General features: G+C 41.0%; 1 protein-coding gene across 3 annotated transcripts in view; it reads left to right on the top strand.

The window, feature by feature from the left end:
* Positions 1 to 17,587, top strand: part of GRAMD2B (GRAM domain containing 2B) — a 104,468-nt gene that overhangs the window by 57,377 nt on the left and 29,504 nt on the right. The window contains exons 1-8 of one of the 3 annotated variants that reach the window (XM_075324857.1): positions 5,688 to 5,706; positions 6,096 to 6,134; positions 6,724 to 6,840; positions 9,681 to 9,765; positions 10,267 to 10,336; positions 13,115 to 13,218; positions 13,309 to 13,404; positions 14,764 to 14,835. In XM_075324857.1, coding sequence (XP_075180972.1) covers positions 9,715 to 9,765; positions 10,267 to 10,336; positions 13,115 to 13,218; positions 13,309 to 13,404; positions 14,764 to 14,835 — 393 coding nt within the window. In that variant the 5' untranslated portion in view covers positions 5,688 to 5,706; positions 6,096 to 6,134; positions 6,724 to 6,840; positions 9,681 to 9,714. The other 2 variants (XM_075324864.1, XM_075324851.1) reach the window with 2 other exon arrangements.

Raw genomic sequence — 17,587 nt, 5'->3', positions numbered from 1 at the left:
CCAAGCAAACTGCCTGTTGCGGTTACAGTGGTGGAAGTTGTGCGTGGAAAACCAGGTGTGACAGCTGTCCCCACAGTCCTAGAAGATGACGAGCGCGCGGATGCACTGGAAGGGGCGGGCGGTGGATGGTTCGCTCCGCTAGGCCGCATTGCAGCACGGTGAGCTTCCCACTGGGACATATGATATTTATTCATGTGACGATTCATGGAAGAAGCTGTCAAACTGCTGAGGTTTTGCCCTCTACTAACAGAATCACGACAAATTTTACAGATCACATAATTTGGGCGATCTTTTGCTATGTCAAAGGACCAGGCTAGGCAAGACTTAGAGGGCATGCGACCTGATGACGCTCTGCCAGCATTTACAGGAAGGGAGTCATGACTGCATTCATCAGCTGACCCTGGGCAATCATGGCAACCCATGATCACGTCACTTGTGCACTAATGGCAGCAGGGAGCCGCGCGATACTCGCCATAGCGCCTTGGAACATGCTGTTAGAGTTTAACAGCATGATCTAAGGTTAACAGGCGCATTTCTGATCCACCCATGCCGGTTAGCTGCACATGCCTGCTGATCAGGTCAGCCGCACCTGTGCGGAGAAAGATGTGGGCTCACCATGTGAGCCCGCACTAAAGGGATGCACACGCTTAAGGACATTTTCTATATAGCTCAGGAGAAGCACACGAGGACCCACTGTTGCAAGTGCTAATGTGTCTGCATTACACCTACATGATAGCCTCAGTCTCGAGGCAAAAGAAGAATATTACGCATATTTCTTGCTTGACGCTTTATCAGGTGACCTGTCAATGACTTGCGTGATTTATTCCTTTTAGCATAAAAGTCTATATACAAATGTCTACACTCCGCAGTGAGCACCTGACTACCCATCCCGTGACTTTACGGTCTTGTGATTACTCGGTAATGGTTATGTTCACATAAACCAGTGGCGTCCTAGTGTCCATGGTCTGATGTCACTTTTTTTATTTTTTCCTTTTCCCTTCTATGAAAGTTAATATTCTATATGATTTTATTGGCTGCATTGTGAAACGTGAACGTTTATTTAAGAGCCTTCTGGTTTCCTACTTTTGGGTAAGGCTTAGTGGAAAATTTCAGTGCAAAAGTATTTGCTTTCAAAAGGGAAGAGCAGATCTGATCGTAAACTCAGTTTACCTTTTTAAATATGAAGCCAGAATATTTTAAAAGTAAAGTTTTATCAGAAGTTATTTATTTTTTACTTGTATAGCATCATTCCATAACTCTTTACGGATGTAATCATCACTGTCCCCATCAGGGCTCACAATCCCAGTATGTGTTTGGAGTGTGGAAGGAAATGTGCAGAACACAGGGTGAGCAGACTCCCTACAGATGGTGTCCTTGGTGGGATTTGAACCCAGGCCTAGAAAGCAACACTGCTAACCACTGAGCCACCTAATGCTGTTCACATGGCAGTAAAACATGACCAGATTTATGTCTGATTTCTTGTAGGAGAAATCTGCCTGTTTTTTGTCTCTTGTGTACTCCTCTACGCCTCTGATTTCATACAGAGGATTTTATTTGGGTAGTGAGTAAACACACTAGCAATGCAGCACAGCAGAACTATCGTTTTTGGATGTAAGACCTATGGATGTAGAAATTGTTTATGCCCCAAAAAGCTGAAAATTTAAATTGGCCCAAATTTTGTAGTGCGTGGCTAGCTTTAAAGGGAACCTGGCAGCTGACAGATGCTGTGCAATCCTCAGGCAGCATGTACCAGACACTGGGTGTATGATCTACACCATGTATGTCTGAGTCTGGACTAAAGGCCCTGTCACACACAGATAAATCTGCGGCAGATCTGTGGTTGCAGTGAAATTGTGGACAATCAGTGCCAGGTTTGTGGCTGTGTACAAATGGAACAATATGTCCATGATTTCACTGCAACCACAGATCTGCCAAAGATTTATCTGTGTGTGATGGGGCCTCGAGGCAGCATGTTAGAGCAAAATATACTTCTAAAGCCGCTGGGGACTGAGCCGCCCTTGAGACTAGTCAGAAAGGCTGGACCCTGGTGGTCTGCTCCCCTTGAGTGACTGGTCTCTCCCCGCATGCATCTATGGGGTGACACCTGTCAGTCACTGCCAGCGGCGATGAGCAACCATCAGGGCCAAGACTGCTCAACTAGTCTGTACAACTTTGTCTCCATCAGCTTTTGAAGTATGATAAATTTACATGGCTGAAATCGATTATCTATCGGGCAGCATGTATCAGCTGTCAGGGTCCCTTTTTTAATACTAAACATTTAGGCCCTATGCAGATGCTGGTTTTTTTTTGTTGTTTTTTTTTTTTTTTCTTTAAAATCTGCATGAGTCTCCTGAAACCACCAAGCGTTCGTTATCTGTGTTTTTGTTTTTTTTTTGGGGGGGTTGTGTGTTTTGCATCATGTCAATTTTTGGTCCGGCATAGCAGCGTTTTTTTAGCCATTGGCTGAAGTGTTAGGCTAGGTTCACACACTGCGTTTTTTTGACGCTGCGTTTTTGTGCGGTTTTGCGGCAAAAACCGCACAAAAACGCACCCGCGTCAAAAAAACGCGGCAAAAAACGTACGATTTGGTGCGTTTTTTGCTGCGTTTTTGCTCACTGCGTCTTTATGCGTTTTTTATCAGTGAACAAAAAAAAGGTCTAATTTCCTTCTTCAATGTGTTCTTCATTCTCCACTAGTGTATGCAGAAAAGCAGACAGCTGCAGAACTACAAGGCTCAGCATCCTCCATCCAATAGTGTATGCAGGAGAGCAGACAGCAGCTGTCGAACTACAAATCTCAGCATCCTCCTTCCGGGACTGTATGCAGGATTTCTTTGCCCCCCCCACCCCCAAACAAAAAAAAAAATGACGTGGGCTTCGCCATATTTTTGTATGCTAGCCGGGTACAGCAGGCAGGTACGGGCTGCCACCAACCCCCAGCTGCCTATTTGTACCCGGCTGGGAACCAAAAATATAGGGAAGCCCTTTTTTTTAATTATTTCATGAAATAATTTTAAAAAAAAAATGACGTGAGCTTCGCCCAATTTTTGAGTCCAGCCGGGTACAACTAGGCAGCTGGGGATTGGAATCCACAGTGCAGGGTGCCCATGCTTTCTGGGCACCCCCGCTGTGAATTGCAGTCCTGCAGCCACCCCAGAAAATGGCGCTTTCATAGAAGCGCCATCTTCTGGCGCTGTATCAAACTCTTCCAGCTGCCCTGATGCCGGGTGGCTCGCTGGGTAATAATGGGGTTAGGGCTAGCTGTATATTATCAGCTGGCCCTAAGCCCGAAATTCATGGTGTCACGCCAATATTAGACATGGCCACCATGAATTTCTAGTAAAGATTAAAAAAAAAACACAACACACAGAAAAATATATTTTTATTAGAAATAAAACACAACACAATTAGTGACTCCATCTTTATTGAAATAAAGAACCCCCCCCTCCGCAGTAATCCTGGGTCAAGGGTCCCGCGCCGTCCAATCCGGATCCAATATCATCTGATCGGTTTGCTGGAAGGCAAAGCGATCAGATGATGTGTCAGGTTCTAGGTGCTGAAGCACATCACACAGCAGCTGATTGTATAAAAGCCGTTTATACAATCAGCAGATGCATCGGTGCAAAACAAAAAAAAAAAAATAAAATACTCACTTATGTACTGATTACTGGCAGCTCCTAGAGCGATTGGAGGAGTCTGATCCTGTCCGATCGCTGCAACAGCTGCCGGTAATCAGGGATGAAGTCTCCTGACGCATCCGCTGATAGCTTAAACCAGCCGGGCGCCCGCGTCACCGCGATACTTACGATCACCTGATGCATCAGGTGACTGCATCAGGTGATCCATCGCCAGGTCCTGCATCTATCGGAGCCGGAGGTGTCCCAGCCGTCTGCACACAGCCGGAGCGGCGATAACGTGAGAGGAGATGGGAGCGGGCATAGCACCGGGAGGCTGCAGACCGGTGAGTATAACTTTTTTTTTTTTTTCTACTGTTCACTTTTGTTTTCGCAGCCGCTTCCACCTCCTGCCCGAACATGGCGCCGCACGGCAGCATACATGCCCAGGACGGGAGGTGGAAGCGGCGGTGACGGTACCGGGAGGATTCACGCTTCTGTGTTTACTGACAGAAGGAATCCTCTTCCTGTACACGTCACTTTACTACCCACCTCCTGCGTTTATAGCTGCGTTTTTGGTCTTAGAAACGCACCAAAACGCAGCTATAATAACAATTTGCGTTTCTCATTGCGTCTTTCAACATCCCATTGCACTCTGGATGAAAAGCGCAGTGAAAAACGCGGGAATAATTGACATGCTGCGTTTTTGTGGCACCACAAAAACGCAGTTGAAGAAAAAACGCTGTGTGCAGACAGCAAAAATGAAAACTCGTAGACTTTGTTGGGGAAGCAAAGTCATGCAGTTTTCTGAGCAAAAACGCACCCGAAAACTGCGCAAAAACGCCGCGAAAAACGCACTGTGTGAACTTACCCTAATGACGAAAAAAATGCTGCAAAACCGCAGGTATGTTCACACTATCAACAGTGCCAGTACACACACTCTCTCTAATCTCTCAAATCCCCCCCCCCCCTTCTTCTTCTTTTTTTTTTTTTTTTCCTTCTTCGCCCCACTATAAATATTTAGTATGATACATAACAACCTGACTGGATCTTTCTGTATGTGTTTAAAATCCCAACTCTCTAGTCACACTATTAGTGATTAGTGAGCATGCGCTCCACTGCCCGTTACTCCATCGAGCATCGGGATCTCTGGCGCAACTCCAGTATCGAGTGTAATGGACGTTAGTGGGGAAACCGAAGTATTTTTACACTCCCTCGCTCTAGTGGCGATTATGCTCGCTCATCACTGTGTGTTAAACAGCAGTGGTCCTGAACGTAATTGTGGAAAGTAATGTTTGCCTGGAGTCTATTTGAAGCCCTTTTATACTAGATAGAATTTTTATCTAAATGATTCAACAGTTTATTTGATGATGCTGTCTGCGCCTCATGCAGGGTTTTGGGGATTTATTTGTGGTTTATTATTTATTTATTTATTTTTTTTCTTTGAGCTATGTATTCAAGAATGAAGTCTATGCATTTGTTATTACACTATGTAATGGAAGCCTCTGTAATTTCATCATCAATCCTGACTTTTTCACTAGCACAATAGCAGTGTTTTCTGATCTTGTATAATAGCAGTTAATATTTATTTTATATAACTTTTATCAATATTTTTTTTTTTTTTTCGCTCTTGAAATGATAGATTATTATCTAGCTTTAACGTCCTCTTTCGTGTATTTGTAGTGCTGTATGACTGGCTGTCATCATATGGGGAGAATCATTATTGTAATGATGTATACATATGTATTTAGTTCACTGTTGTCTATCCTCGGGTCATGGTTTTTCTTGTGACGTCCCAAGCACTTGGTCACACTCTGCTCTGCCTATTGGCTGTGTCTGCAGCCGTGTGTAATGCACCTGTGTCCTGGTACTGGACACTCTCTTCTTCAGTCTGTCATGCTGCTCTACAATGCATGTCGGGCACATTTTTGTCAGGTGATTGGTGAACACGTGAGCTTGTTAGAAGGGAAAAAAAGTTGTTTAGTGAGTCACGGTCTTTAGGACGACTTCCTCTTATGTCATCGCTTGTGGATATAGCAGACAGACTTCAGAGTGTAAGGAGAAGCATTTCTAAGAGGACAGGTGTGCTGAAGGTAAGCGCTGCCGCTCTGCCGTGCCTCAAGCAGTGGGTATGGGTGTAGACTGAGCTCGTGCTACACCTTCTTGTAAGGTGTCTTGGATGAATAGAGAAATTATGTAGATAATGAAGAGATCAGCTTCTCATTTCTGCGCATATGGGAACATCTTTTTATAATACCCCTTTCCTATGTTTGATTCACAAATGAAACTGAAGTCTTGGATGGCTGTGTATAATGTCTCTTGTACTGTGGTGGTGTTTTGTTGTTTTTTTTTACTTTGATACTTTGAGTATTTTGCGCTAGATGAAATGTATATATTTTGTTTTCAAAGAGGTTCAATTAATTTTTTTATACTGAATTTCTCATGTCAGTTGGTGATTTTCCAATACATTGATTATCCTTAGGTGAAGTAAGGAACCTCTGAGACTCCGTAGATCTGTTCTGTAAGTGCACTGCTCTTCTGTGGATCATATCCGCTATCCGTACTTAGAAGTACAGTTCTCCATGCTGCAAATGTGGAGCAATTATATTAAACGTTCACCAGCACCCGGTGGGTACTTTCTTTCAATTGTCTTTCGTTTTGCAATTAGCTTTTCACATTGGTTATTGTGAGTATACGTTGCTTTATAAAACCAGGTTAATGTGTATGCGCCTGTGCATTAGAATGAGGCTTTAGTCTCTAGAAGGTTCTTGTCGGCAGGTATGATTGTGCCCACATATCTTACACTGTGTAGGTGTGCAGTTTGTGGCCAATTAGGAAAGAATGTTGCATCCTAACCCACTTCCCGTTTTATGCCAGTAGGGCCCATTTTAACTTTTTTGCAAAGTGGTTTCACAAGTTGTATCCTTGCTTTAGCTTAGCCATGTACAATGCGGTCTTTGTTTAAACCAGTATTTTTGTTTTGCTTTTTGGATTTGTTTGGTGTTTTTTTTTTTTTGTTTTTTTATTTTGTACATGTCAAAATCTACACTTGTTCTACAATTTAATTTTAATTTCACAAATTAAGTCGTCTTGTATGATTTTTCTTTAAGCTCTGAAGCGGAGAATGGGTCCGATGAAAATAAGGCGGCTAAGCCAAATGCGAGTCCTCAAATCGTGATAAGTGATGCAGACGTGATTGAAAATCGGCAAAAATCGCCTCCATCAAGGTAAATGAATAGTCCTATTCTATCTGAATGATTTGGGATGTCCATTCTTATACTGCTGTCCCGGAGCAGAGGAAATGTAAACTGTTGTATGACTAATATCGCATATAATCTCAGTCCTACAGTTTCTTACAAATATAATTAAATTGCAGCTAATAATGCGGCTCTATAATAAATATCTCTATATCTGATCTTTTAATTTATGTAAAATGACTTCATTACATAGTGTTGGCCATATTAAATTACCATTTTTCCATTTACTGCAGATCACACCTGTATAGATAGATGAACATTTTGCCTTTTGGATCTGCAAATATGTACAGTTGTCTTTTCAGCTTCCTTCTGAAGTAAGCATAATGTCACATGCTGCACCATTAAGGTTGTATAATCGCTTCACACAAAATGACGTATTTTTCAAGATTTTATTTGATCTGTGAAATGGACTGTGGCAACAATAGAAAACCTATTGACACAGTATATAAAGCAGAACAAAGCGTTTCACGATCGCCATATTCTCTCCTGAGCGAATGCAATTAACACTGACCATATGGAAGTCTAATTTTTATGTATGTTCTTAGAATTAGAGGAAATTGAGGAACTCGCCTATTCATTAACATGGCAAATTTTTTATTTTACCTTTTTAGTGCACAGGCAGGAACAAAGATATGGATGCTTCACATCCCTCCTTGCGCTTTGGCATTGTCTGTAACCTTGTGCCTCCTTTTGCACTAAATGGAGGGGAAAAAAAATAATCTTTGAGTGTCTAAACTTTGTCGGTTTTTGCTATGTAATATGAGAGCAGCATGATGTAGGGTCTGAGAGTTTGATTCCAGCAGTGTCACTTACTGGGCTGGGCTGTGCTGTTGCTTCAATAAAATCAATGTTTTATCAGCAGGAGATTATCACTACAGGACTAGGTATTTTGTGCCTCAGTCAACTGCTCTGTGTAGTCCCCAGCACTGATTGGTAGCTTTCTTCCAATCAGCATTATGGGCGGGGCTATACAGAGCTCCACATTCTGAGCATTACTAGTTCTGCAGCAGATAGTTGTTTTTATCAAAATGACAGCATCCAGACAGGTAAGTGACATGTCGCTGGAACCAGGGTCTCAGTCCTGCCCTAAGATTACATGGCAAAAATCTGCTTACAGATTCCCCTTAATGGTGAGCACCATGGGTTTATGATGTTGTTCACGAGAGCCTATTCAGTTATACTATGTTTATTGAGAGTAGTGTGCAGAGTGATTTTCATCTAATTTTTATATGTGGGTTAAACTTTTATGGGGGGTTTTGGCCTTTTTTTGTCTAAAACAATTATAATCATGAAACTAGAGGCTGTAACTAAAACAAGTAAATCCTGCCTTAAAACATACACCGCATGAAGGATTTGCTACTTTTTATCTCAAAAGGTTTAATGCAGGTAAAGTTTTCTAAATACTGCAAAGTTCAGTTTCCTGCTTTCTTGAAATGACTGATTCCCAACCTGAAAGCAGACTGCACTCTTCTGCCTTGAAGAGGATGTTCATCGTAGAGGTTGTCATGTCTTGGATTGTTCCAGTACATAATACATGCAGAAGTTAGTTTAAAGGGGGTTGGCTACTGTTTGGAGAACCCCTTCTTCTCATTCCTCATGTGTGGACCCATTAAAATGAAAGCTTGTTTTCATCTCCCATGGCACTGCTCACATGCCCAGGAAGCATGTAAGGTTGTGACCTCACACCAGCCCCGTGCCCAATCAGCGACTGCTTTTTCTCTAAGCCTTGAGATCTGAGTAATCAACAGCAAGTGAGAGCCGCTCAGTTCCCGTTGATTACTTGTCAGTCCGACGTTGAGAGAGACTCCAGTGTTGATTTGGGCACGGGTTCTCTCAACGTAACAACCTCATGTGTGCCCTGGGAATGCAAGCGCTAGAACTGTGGGGGCGAGTAAGCCCCTTTTTTTTTTTTTTTTTTTTTTTTTTTTTTATGGGGCCAAATATTGGGATTGAGACGTTTTCTTAGCAGTGGACTCAATCTTTAAAGAGGTGTGGTGTGTGAGAGCACATGACCGAAAGTGTGGTGACTTCTCATCATGCACACTGAGGCTACACCCGGTGTTGGACGCGGTCAATGCAAACAGGTACGTGCGGCCATGCAGTGACACTGGGCATTGTATAATATGTTATGTGGGCAGATTAGTCAGGGGAACTAATGCCCTTGCAACTACTCACTACCTTCATTAGCATATAATAAACTATCTTTAGATATAATTTTCTAAAGATCTGTGTTTGTATGTTACTATAGACAGGCATTGTTAGGGAGGAATTATAAATATGGACCAAGTACCGCTCGTGGTTCTGGGTGCACAGGGATCCTTACCGGTTCACAAGCATCACAGCATAAATTCTTGGTCCTACATTTTAGAAGTCCATTTTTATTTAGGTGCATCATATGTTACACACAATTATCGTAAATAATTGCATATTATTTAAACAGCCACATGCATGCTTATATTATGTATATATCAAAGTTGAGTTGGTCCTTGCATCAGAGATTGTCACAGTTTAACACCACTTGATAGCAGAGGGTTTTTTGGAGTTTTCAATAGAACTGCAAGAAATATGTGAATTTAGCATGGTTTCATCTGTATGTGTACCATGGGACATCTGACAATGTTTCCTACAGATATGCAAAATACAATTTTCATGGTACGAAAGATGCAGCACACTCACTTTACATATTTGAATGCAATATTTATCTTAGAATGATGGTGCAGTGGGTAAGAGAACCAGATTTGAGGCAGGTTATCAGTCTCGTATATAAAATATTAATAAATTCACTAGTAAATCTGTTTTTTCTCTTCTAGGTCAAAGACAGATGATTCCTCCTTCTCCCTTGACATGAAGAATGAAACGATGAAGCTTGAAAGGAAAAAATCAACCTCAAATCCGGTAAGTCCATACAAGGTTAATCACTGTTCTAAAACTTAGTCACATTTTAAAGACCTTTTCAAAAACCCCTTTCATGTATTGTAGATGGCTGTATGTAAATGTGTGGTGTATAATCCATTAACCATGGATTTTGTATAATCCATTCCCCTTTATTGTAAGATATTAGTCCCAAGAGATTGCATGCCTTACCCTGTATATGACGGAGATGGAGAGAATGTGGGGTATAAGTGTTTGTTCCTAATATTACTCTGTAATCTAGAAATGACTTGGTGGTCAAAGCCAAAAGAAATTCCCTTTTTATAATAAAGTATTGCTCTTCTATACTACAATGTGAAAACTGTGCTCAGTGGTTTATGGAGTAAAGCAAGAAATACGTTACAATAAGCTTGGTGCTAATTTATGTCTTAGAAGATGGCAGTTTTAACAAAAAAAAGTGCAGTTAGTGTAACTTTTTATTTATCATTTGGAAATTATTTTACCCACTTCTTTTCTCCCTTTTAGCTTTCAAAGACGAATGCTCAATTTCATAAACTGTTTAAGGATGTACCAAAGGATGAGATGTTAAAAGAAAGTAAGTGTGACGATATAAGAAACTTTATAGAATCTTAAAAAAATTCTGCAGTTGGACATACACATGCAATAACTGACACCAATCTCTCTCAGCGCCCCTATGCTCATGAACTGTTCGTCTGGCTGAGCAGTCATATGTTCTTAATAGGCAGGAGAAGGCCACTGCCAGACTACTCCTAGAGAACAGAAGAATCAAACTAATCAACCTGTATCTCCCTCAATGTCTGTGAGAGAAATTAGGAGCCCCCCCCCCATACAGATTAGATTGTCAGCTGTAATTGGCAGGATCGACTAAAGACCCCTTTACACACTGCAACATCGCTAGCGATATCGCTGTAACGTCACCGGTTTTGTGACTTAATAGCGACCTCCCCAGCGACATTGCAGTGTGTGCATGCATCAGCGACCTGGCCCCCGCTGTGAGGTCGCTGATCGCTACAAATCTTTCAGGACCATTTTTTGGTCCTTTTGTTTCCCGCTGCGCAGCATGCATCTGTGTGTTTGACACAGTTACAACGACCTCGTTAGCGACTTAGCCCGTAGGCGTGCTATCGCGCTCCCTACCAGCGAGGTCGTTCTGCAGATCCGGGATCGTTGGAAAGTCTCTAAACGCTGCTGCGTTGATGGCCAGATCTGCCTGTTTGACAGCTCACCAGCGACTGTTTAGAGACTTTCCAGCGATCCCGGCCAGGTCGGGATCGCTGGTGGGATCACTAGAAAGTCTGTGTAAAGGGGCCTTAACTGTTTTGTATCACAACCAACCAAGGAGTTACACTGGATAAATATATTTAGTTCACAAACTGTTTATAAGCAATTAAAAATTATTTAAAATATCATACAATGAAGATACTAGACTGGAGAGTGTATACAGGTGAAGAAAAAAATTCCCTGGGTTAACCCAGTAGCATTAATTACATTGTTAGTGTGATGTACATAATATAGAGGAAAGAATGAAATCCTAATAAGTATAACGTCAAATTCAATCATGTAAGGGATCAGGCCTAATTCTTTACGATTATAAATAGATTAATTATATAGTGTTGTAAACTAGTATAATACCACCAATATATAACATCACATAAATTGTATACAGTTAAAGAGATTATTCAGATTATAAATAAGATCTATGTAATGTAGTATTCTATATAAAAATGGATCTTATCAAACGAAATAAAATTATAAATATGAATTTTTGGGAGCTTCCCTGGTATGTAATAAAACTTTATGGCAATCTTTTGTGATAAGTAATTACTAGTTATCTGATTTATTCTGGATTATATCGTACACTGTGTGTATTTTCTATTCCTGCATGGTCTGTGTGTCTTCACATAGCAGTCCCATATTGAGTATCGGCACTTTGCACCTTACTATTATATGAATTTGTATTTAATTTCATTTGATAAGATCCATTTTTATATAGTATAATACATTACATAGATCTTATTTATAATCTGAATAATCCCTTAAACAACTGTATGCCATTTATGTGGGGTTCTATCTGGTATTATAATACTAGCTTACAACACTATATAATTATTAATTTATATATTTATAATCGTAAAGCATTAGACCTGATCCCTTACATGATTAAGTAATTAGTATAACTTCAAAGGATTTAAGTCTTTCATCGATTATGTACATCATGCTAATAATGTAATTAATTCTAATGGGTTAGCCCAGGGAATTTTTTTGTTCAACTGCATACTGTCCATTCTAATATCTTCATTGTATATTTTAATTTTTAATCTCTAATAAACATTTTGTGAACTAAATATATTTATCCAGTGCATTTCCTTGGTTTGTTGTGATTGATATGTACTGGATCCTTTACTATATTTTTTGGTGTACTATAACTTTTATGAACGTTGCAACTTCACTGACATGTCGCAGAGCAACAATTTTCTGAGTAGCCGTGTGGTGGGAAAAAAAACAACCCTTTTGCACCCATTTTTAGTTATGATTTTGCTGTAACTAACCCTGCCAAATTGCGACAAGTCCTTATTTAATTTGCATTAAAGTCTATGGCAAGTGTGACTTGTGACCAGTAACAGAAATATCCAACACATTTTGAAAAACAAGATTTTGTCACCATACACTGCAGGTTGCAACGCCCACCATAGGAAGCCATTTTATCCACTATTGCAATTTCTCTCTGCAATAGCACCATTGCGTCACACGTACTGTGAAGCCCTAGCTTTGTGTATGGGGCCTTTAGGAATTGAGTCTTTGGAGGAAATCGGTTCAGGTTTTTCCTAACTCATCTGGGAGCAGCATACTGTAGAAAAAGAGATCCTGAATCCAACAATGCTTCACTTAGGTTTCTCTGCTACAGCTAAGAACTGTCACAACTGCTGCACCCAGTAAACGATCTCTACCCACAGCACAGCTCTCTGTGTACATGATCTATAGACAGTGAGCTGCTTACCAGAGAAGTGCTTGTGGTTGGACTGCTTAGCACGGGGCAGCTAGTCACAAAAATCAGATTACATAGCAAAAACCTGCTGACAGATTCCCTTTTATGTTTCTAGATTCAAAGATTAGACCTTGAATTTGCCAAGCAGACTGCGTGAATTACAAACATTTAGAATATGGAATATAATTGTTTATAAGGAAGGTTCGGTTGTGAATAACCAGTTTTTTGTGATCAGATAAATTTGACAAGTATCTTAACCGCAAAATATAGTTCAATAATTTAACTAAGATTTAACATTTTAGTTGTTCCTAACTAAAAACAATTACTTTGACATCTGATTTGTTTGTTTTTTGTCCCTCTCCTTAGGTTTTACCTGTGCATTACAGAAAGAAATATTGTATCAAGGAAAGTTATACATTTCAGAGAATTGGATTTGTTTTCATTCCAAGGTTTTTGGGAAGGACACAAGGGTAAGAAGCCTTGTACTCAAATACAAGTATATTCCATATCAAATTTGTAAAGGTGTACATGATTCATAAGAATGTGTTCTTCGTCTCCAGATTGTCATTCCAACTATTGCTATAACAGTGATCAAGAAAACAAAAACTGCTCTACTTGTGCCAAATGCCTTGGTTATTGCTACAGTAACTGATAGGGTAAGTAATAGAATTATATATTTTTTTTTTTTATTTATTTTGTAGAAGGAAAATCCAGTCTGTTACAGTAGTTGTGTTGTAAAGGGAGTGTGAGAAGGGGAGGGAGTGTGAGAAGGGGGTGAAGACTATCACAAAATCCTAGGTACACATTGCTGATAAAGCCCTAGCACATCACTTTCAGCAAAAATTAGAGCGAGTGGAATGCGATTTTCTAATATTACTCTATGGGACAGCTCCCATGAGCGATTTTTCTCAGCCGTAATCGGACCGAGAAAACAGTCGCAGCATTCTGCAAGTGTAATGCGATCTGGTTTCTCTCGCACCCATTGAAGTCTATGGGGCGAGAGAAACATTGCATTGCAATTGTATTACAGCGGTGTAAGGCAAGTCCAGTGCGAGAATCGCAATAGCCGGCAACTGAGGAGAGAGGGAGATAAATCCCTCCCTCTCCCTCCCTCTCCTCTGCAGCGGCGGACCTCCCCTCTGCAGCTGTGGTCTGATCAGACCACAGTCGCATGACCCTGGTATGAGACTCTCCTCCCACTGCTGCGAGCATGAGCAGAGTGTCATGCTAGGACTCGCAGAAATTCCCGTGTGGCCTCAGCCTAAAGGCCACTTTACACACAACGATATCTCTAGCAATCTCGTTAGCGATGTGACACGCTCAGATCGTTGCTACGATTTGCCGAGATCGCTCATTGGGTACGTGTGACCGCTACAAAACAACCTGCAACATCGTTCAGTGATATATTGTTTGACCAAGGCGGTCGTGTGGACACTGTCACACAGCATTCCTCCCTACGATTCCAGCAACGACAGAGGCGTATAATTGTCCATTGCATACACCCTGACATGACACCAATCGATGACGGACGCACTAACTATGTTGTTCGTCGTTGGCAGGGTGTCAAACGTAGCAATATAGGCCGCGTCACACACAGAGATAAATCTTTGGCAGATCTGTGGTTGCAGTGAAATCATGGACATATTGTTCAATTTGTACACAGCCACAAACCTGGCACTGATTGTCCTCAATTTCACTGCAACCACAGATCTGCCGCAGATTTATCTGTGTGTGATGGGGCCTTATGTCTGCTGCGTTCGAAACGACGAATAATATTTTGAAACTGAACGGCGTGTCAACGATCAACGATTTTCGCTATTTAAGATCGTTCAGAGTCGCTCGTAGGTGTCACACGCAATGACGTCGCTAACTACGACTGAAGTGCGTCACGAAAACCGTGACCCCCAACGACCTATTGTCAGATAAATGGTAACATGTAACGGGGCCTTTAGTTGATAAAGTAATTAATGAATTAAACTTCTCACAAATTGTTTTTGTTTTTTTGTTTTTTGCAGTTCATATTTGTGTCCTTGTTGTCACGCGATTCTACCTACAAGTTAATAAAATCTGTATGCAGCCATTTAGATGTAAGTATAAGAATCACTTATTTTATCTATCGCACAGCCTGTCTGTGGATGGGATTTAGAGGTGTCTAGTGGGTGTTTTAACCCCTTCACGACCGGCCAATTTTTCGCTTTCCGGTTTTTTGGTTTTTTTCACCATTCTTTTTCTAAGACGTAACTTTTTTACTTTTCAGTCAATATGGTCATGTGAAGGCTCATTTTTTGCGGAACGACCTTTATTTTTCAATGAAACCATAGGTTTTACCATATAGTGTACTGGAAAATGGCAAAAAAAATCCAAATGCAGAAAAATTGCAAACGTGCGATAGCACTATTGGTTTTTGAGATATATTATTCACTGTATGGTAAAACTGATGTGTGGGTGTGATGCCTCAGGTCAGTGCGAGTTCGTAGACACCAAACATGTATAGGTTTACTTTTATATAAGGGGTTAAAAAAATCGGAAGTTTTGTCTGAAAAAAGTGGCGCACGTTTTACGCCATATTCCGTGACCCGTAGCGTTCTCATTTTTTGGGATATATGGCTCAGTGACTGCTTATTTTTTGCGACTCGAGCTATCGTTTTTAACGGTACCATTTTTGCGCAGATGCTATGTTTTGATCGCCTGTTATTGCATTTTGTGCAAAAGTTGTGGCGACAAAACGTCATTTTGGCGTTTGGAATTTTTTTGCCGCTACGCTGTTTACTGATCAGATTAATTGATTTTATATTTTGATAGATCGGGTGTTTCTGAACGCGGCGATACTAAATGTGTGTATTTATTTTTTTAACCCTTTAATTTTCAATGGGGCGAAAGGGGGGTTATTTTGAACTTTTTTTTTTTTTTGTTTTTTTTTTTTTTTTTTTATTTTACTAGTCCCCCTAGGGGGCTATTGCGATCAGCAGTCCAATCGCTCTGCACTTTCTGCTGATCACAGCTACACAGCTGTAGACAGCAGATACGTGTACTTTCTGCTTCCCTGGCCTCCGTGGAAAGTGAAAGTACTTCATGTCTAGCACAGGAGTCATCACATGACCCTGTGCTACCATGACAACCATCGAAAGTCACGTGATCATGTCACGTGACTTCCGGTATCGGGCGGTAAGTAAAACTTTACCGCGATCACGTTTATAATGGCGCTGTCACATATTGACAGCGCCATTACAGGGGTTAAACAGCACGAGCAGATAACGATTCTGCTCGTGCCTAGCAGGCACACATCTCAGCTGAGATGTGCGCCGATCGCAGCATGCTGCTGCCAGGAGACCGCGGGCAGTAACGTTATGACCGTTAGGATGTAATTTTACGGCCCACGGTCGTTAAGGGGTTAAAGATAGTTTTTTGGTTTTTTTTTTTTGTTTTTTTTTTGCATTTACCTTACCTGTTCTTGACATTTTTTATTGTATGTTGATTGATTGTATTCACTCATTAGAAAAGCAATGATAATGTATCCATAAATAGAGATGAGTGGACCCAAATGGTAAAGTTGGTGTTTGTACCAAACGCACTTTTCAAAAAAAATCGGTGGTAGAATTCAGGTGCTTTTTATGTATGCTGACCACTTAAGAGAGCACCGCTGTGCTTGGCCCAGTGCGAGCAGTTTAGTGATTGACTCACTGGGGGAAAAATCAGCACTATCGGATGTAGTGTACAAAAAAAATCATCCTGCCCTCCCTTCCCCGTAAGTGATCTGATTTATGGCTAGATGCTTGTGGGCGTAAACTGCAACTGCCCAATCCGTGACTTCCAATGAGGTTCAGGTCCCAAGCCAAACTTTATAGTTTGGCAGAACCTGATGAGCCCCAACTTCAATGGGTCTGCTCATCTCTACCCTTAAAGTGTCATGTTCTTGTCAGGAAATCATCTATTTCACCATAGGTCCCATGACCTAATCTTATTCGCTTATCCTTTTGGCTTCTAAATATACAAGAGGTGTCATTTTTGTAATCCATTTCTGTAAAAAAAAAGTTTGGCCAATGGCAGTCAATCTGATTAAAAACCATGAAAACCTATCTTCCCCCATTATATCGCCCACTGGTCTGTTTCCATGGCTACAGAAATTAAAAGCACATAAAGTGGCTTCTGCAGGCAATTACAGGCGTCAGTGGTCTTGTCAAGCACACTGCTAAGGCCAGTGATCACTAGTGATGAGTGAGCACCGCCATGCTCAGTACTCTTAATGAGCACTTTGATGCTCGAATGGTTGAGACTCGAGTACCGGAGTATAATAGAAGTCAAAGGGGAACTTGACCATTTTTTTTCATAAGATTTCCCAGAAAAAAAATAAATAAAATGCTGGTTTCCCATTGGCTTCCATTATACTTAGAATCACGTCAAAGTTTAATTTCGGAGTGTAGGCTTTTTATCTCAAAGAATGGATACTATTTTATCCACTTCTCTTCTGGGACTAGGTTAGTATGAGTTTTTAGCCACTGATGGCAAAGATCGATATTAAAAATTTGTGTAACTTCATTATACACATTTTGACTGTTAAAAATAACAAAGATGGTATGGTCCTGCACTACTACGGGTTACCTTTTCAAAAGCCGGTGGAACAGAAGGAGCTCGGATACTCCATGCATTCTTAGGCTGTGTGCACACGTTGCGTTTTTTACCGCGGAAACGCTGCGTTTTGAACCGCAGCGTTTCAGTGGCAAATTGCATGCGTTCAGCTTTCCCAGCAAAGTGTATGGGAAAGCTGAAAAATCAGTGCACATGCTGCGTTTCTTTCCGCAGCGTTTTGGATGCCAAAAATCGGTGCGGAAAGAAAAGCAG

This window comes from Anomaloglossus baeobatrachus, chromosome 1 (assembly GCF_048569485.1).
Source record: "Anomaloglossus baeobatrachus isolate aAnoBae1 chromosome 1, aAnoBae1.hap1, whole genome shotgun sequence".
Lineage (NCBI taxonomy): Eukaryota > Metazoa > Chordata > Amphibia > Anura > Aromobatidae > Anomaloglossus > Anomaloglossus baeobatrachus.
This window is presented reverse-complemented; position numbering and strand designations above follow the sequence as displayed.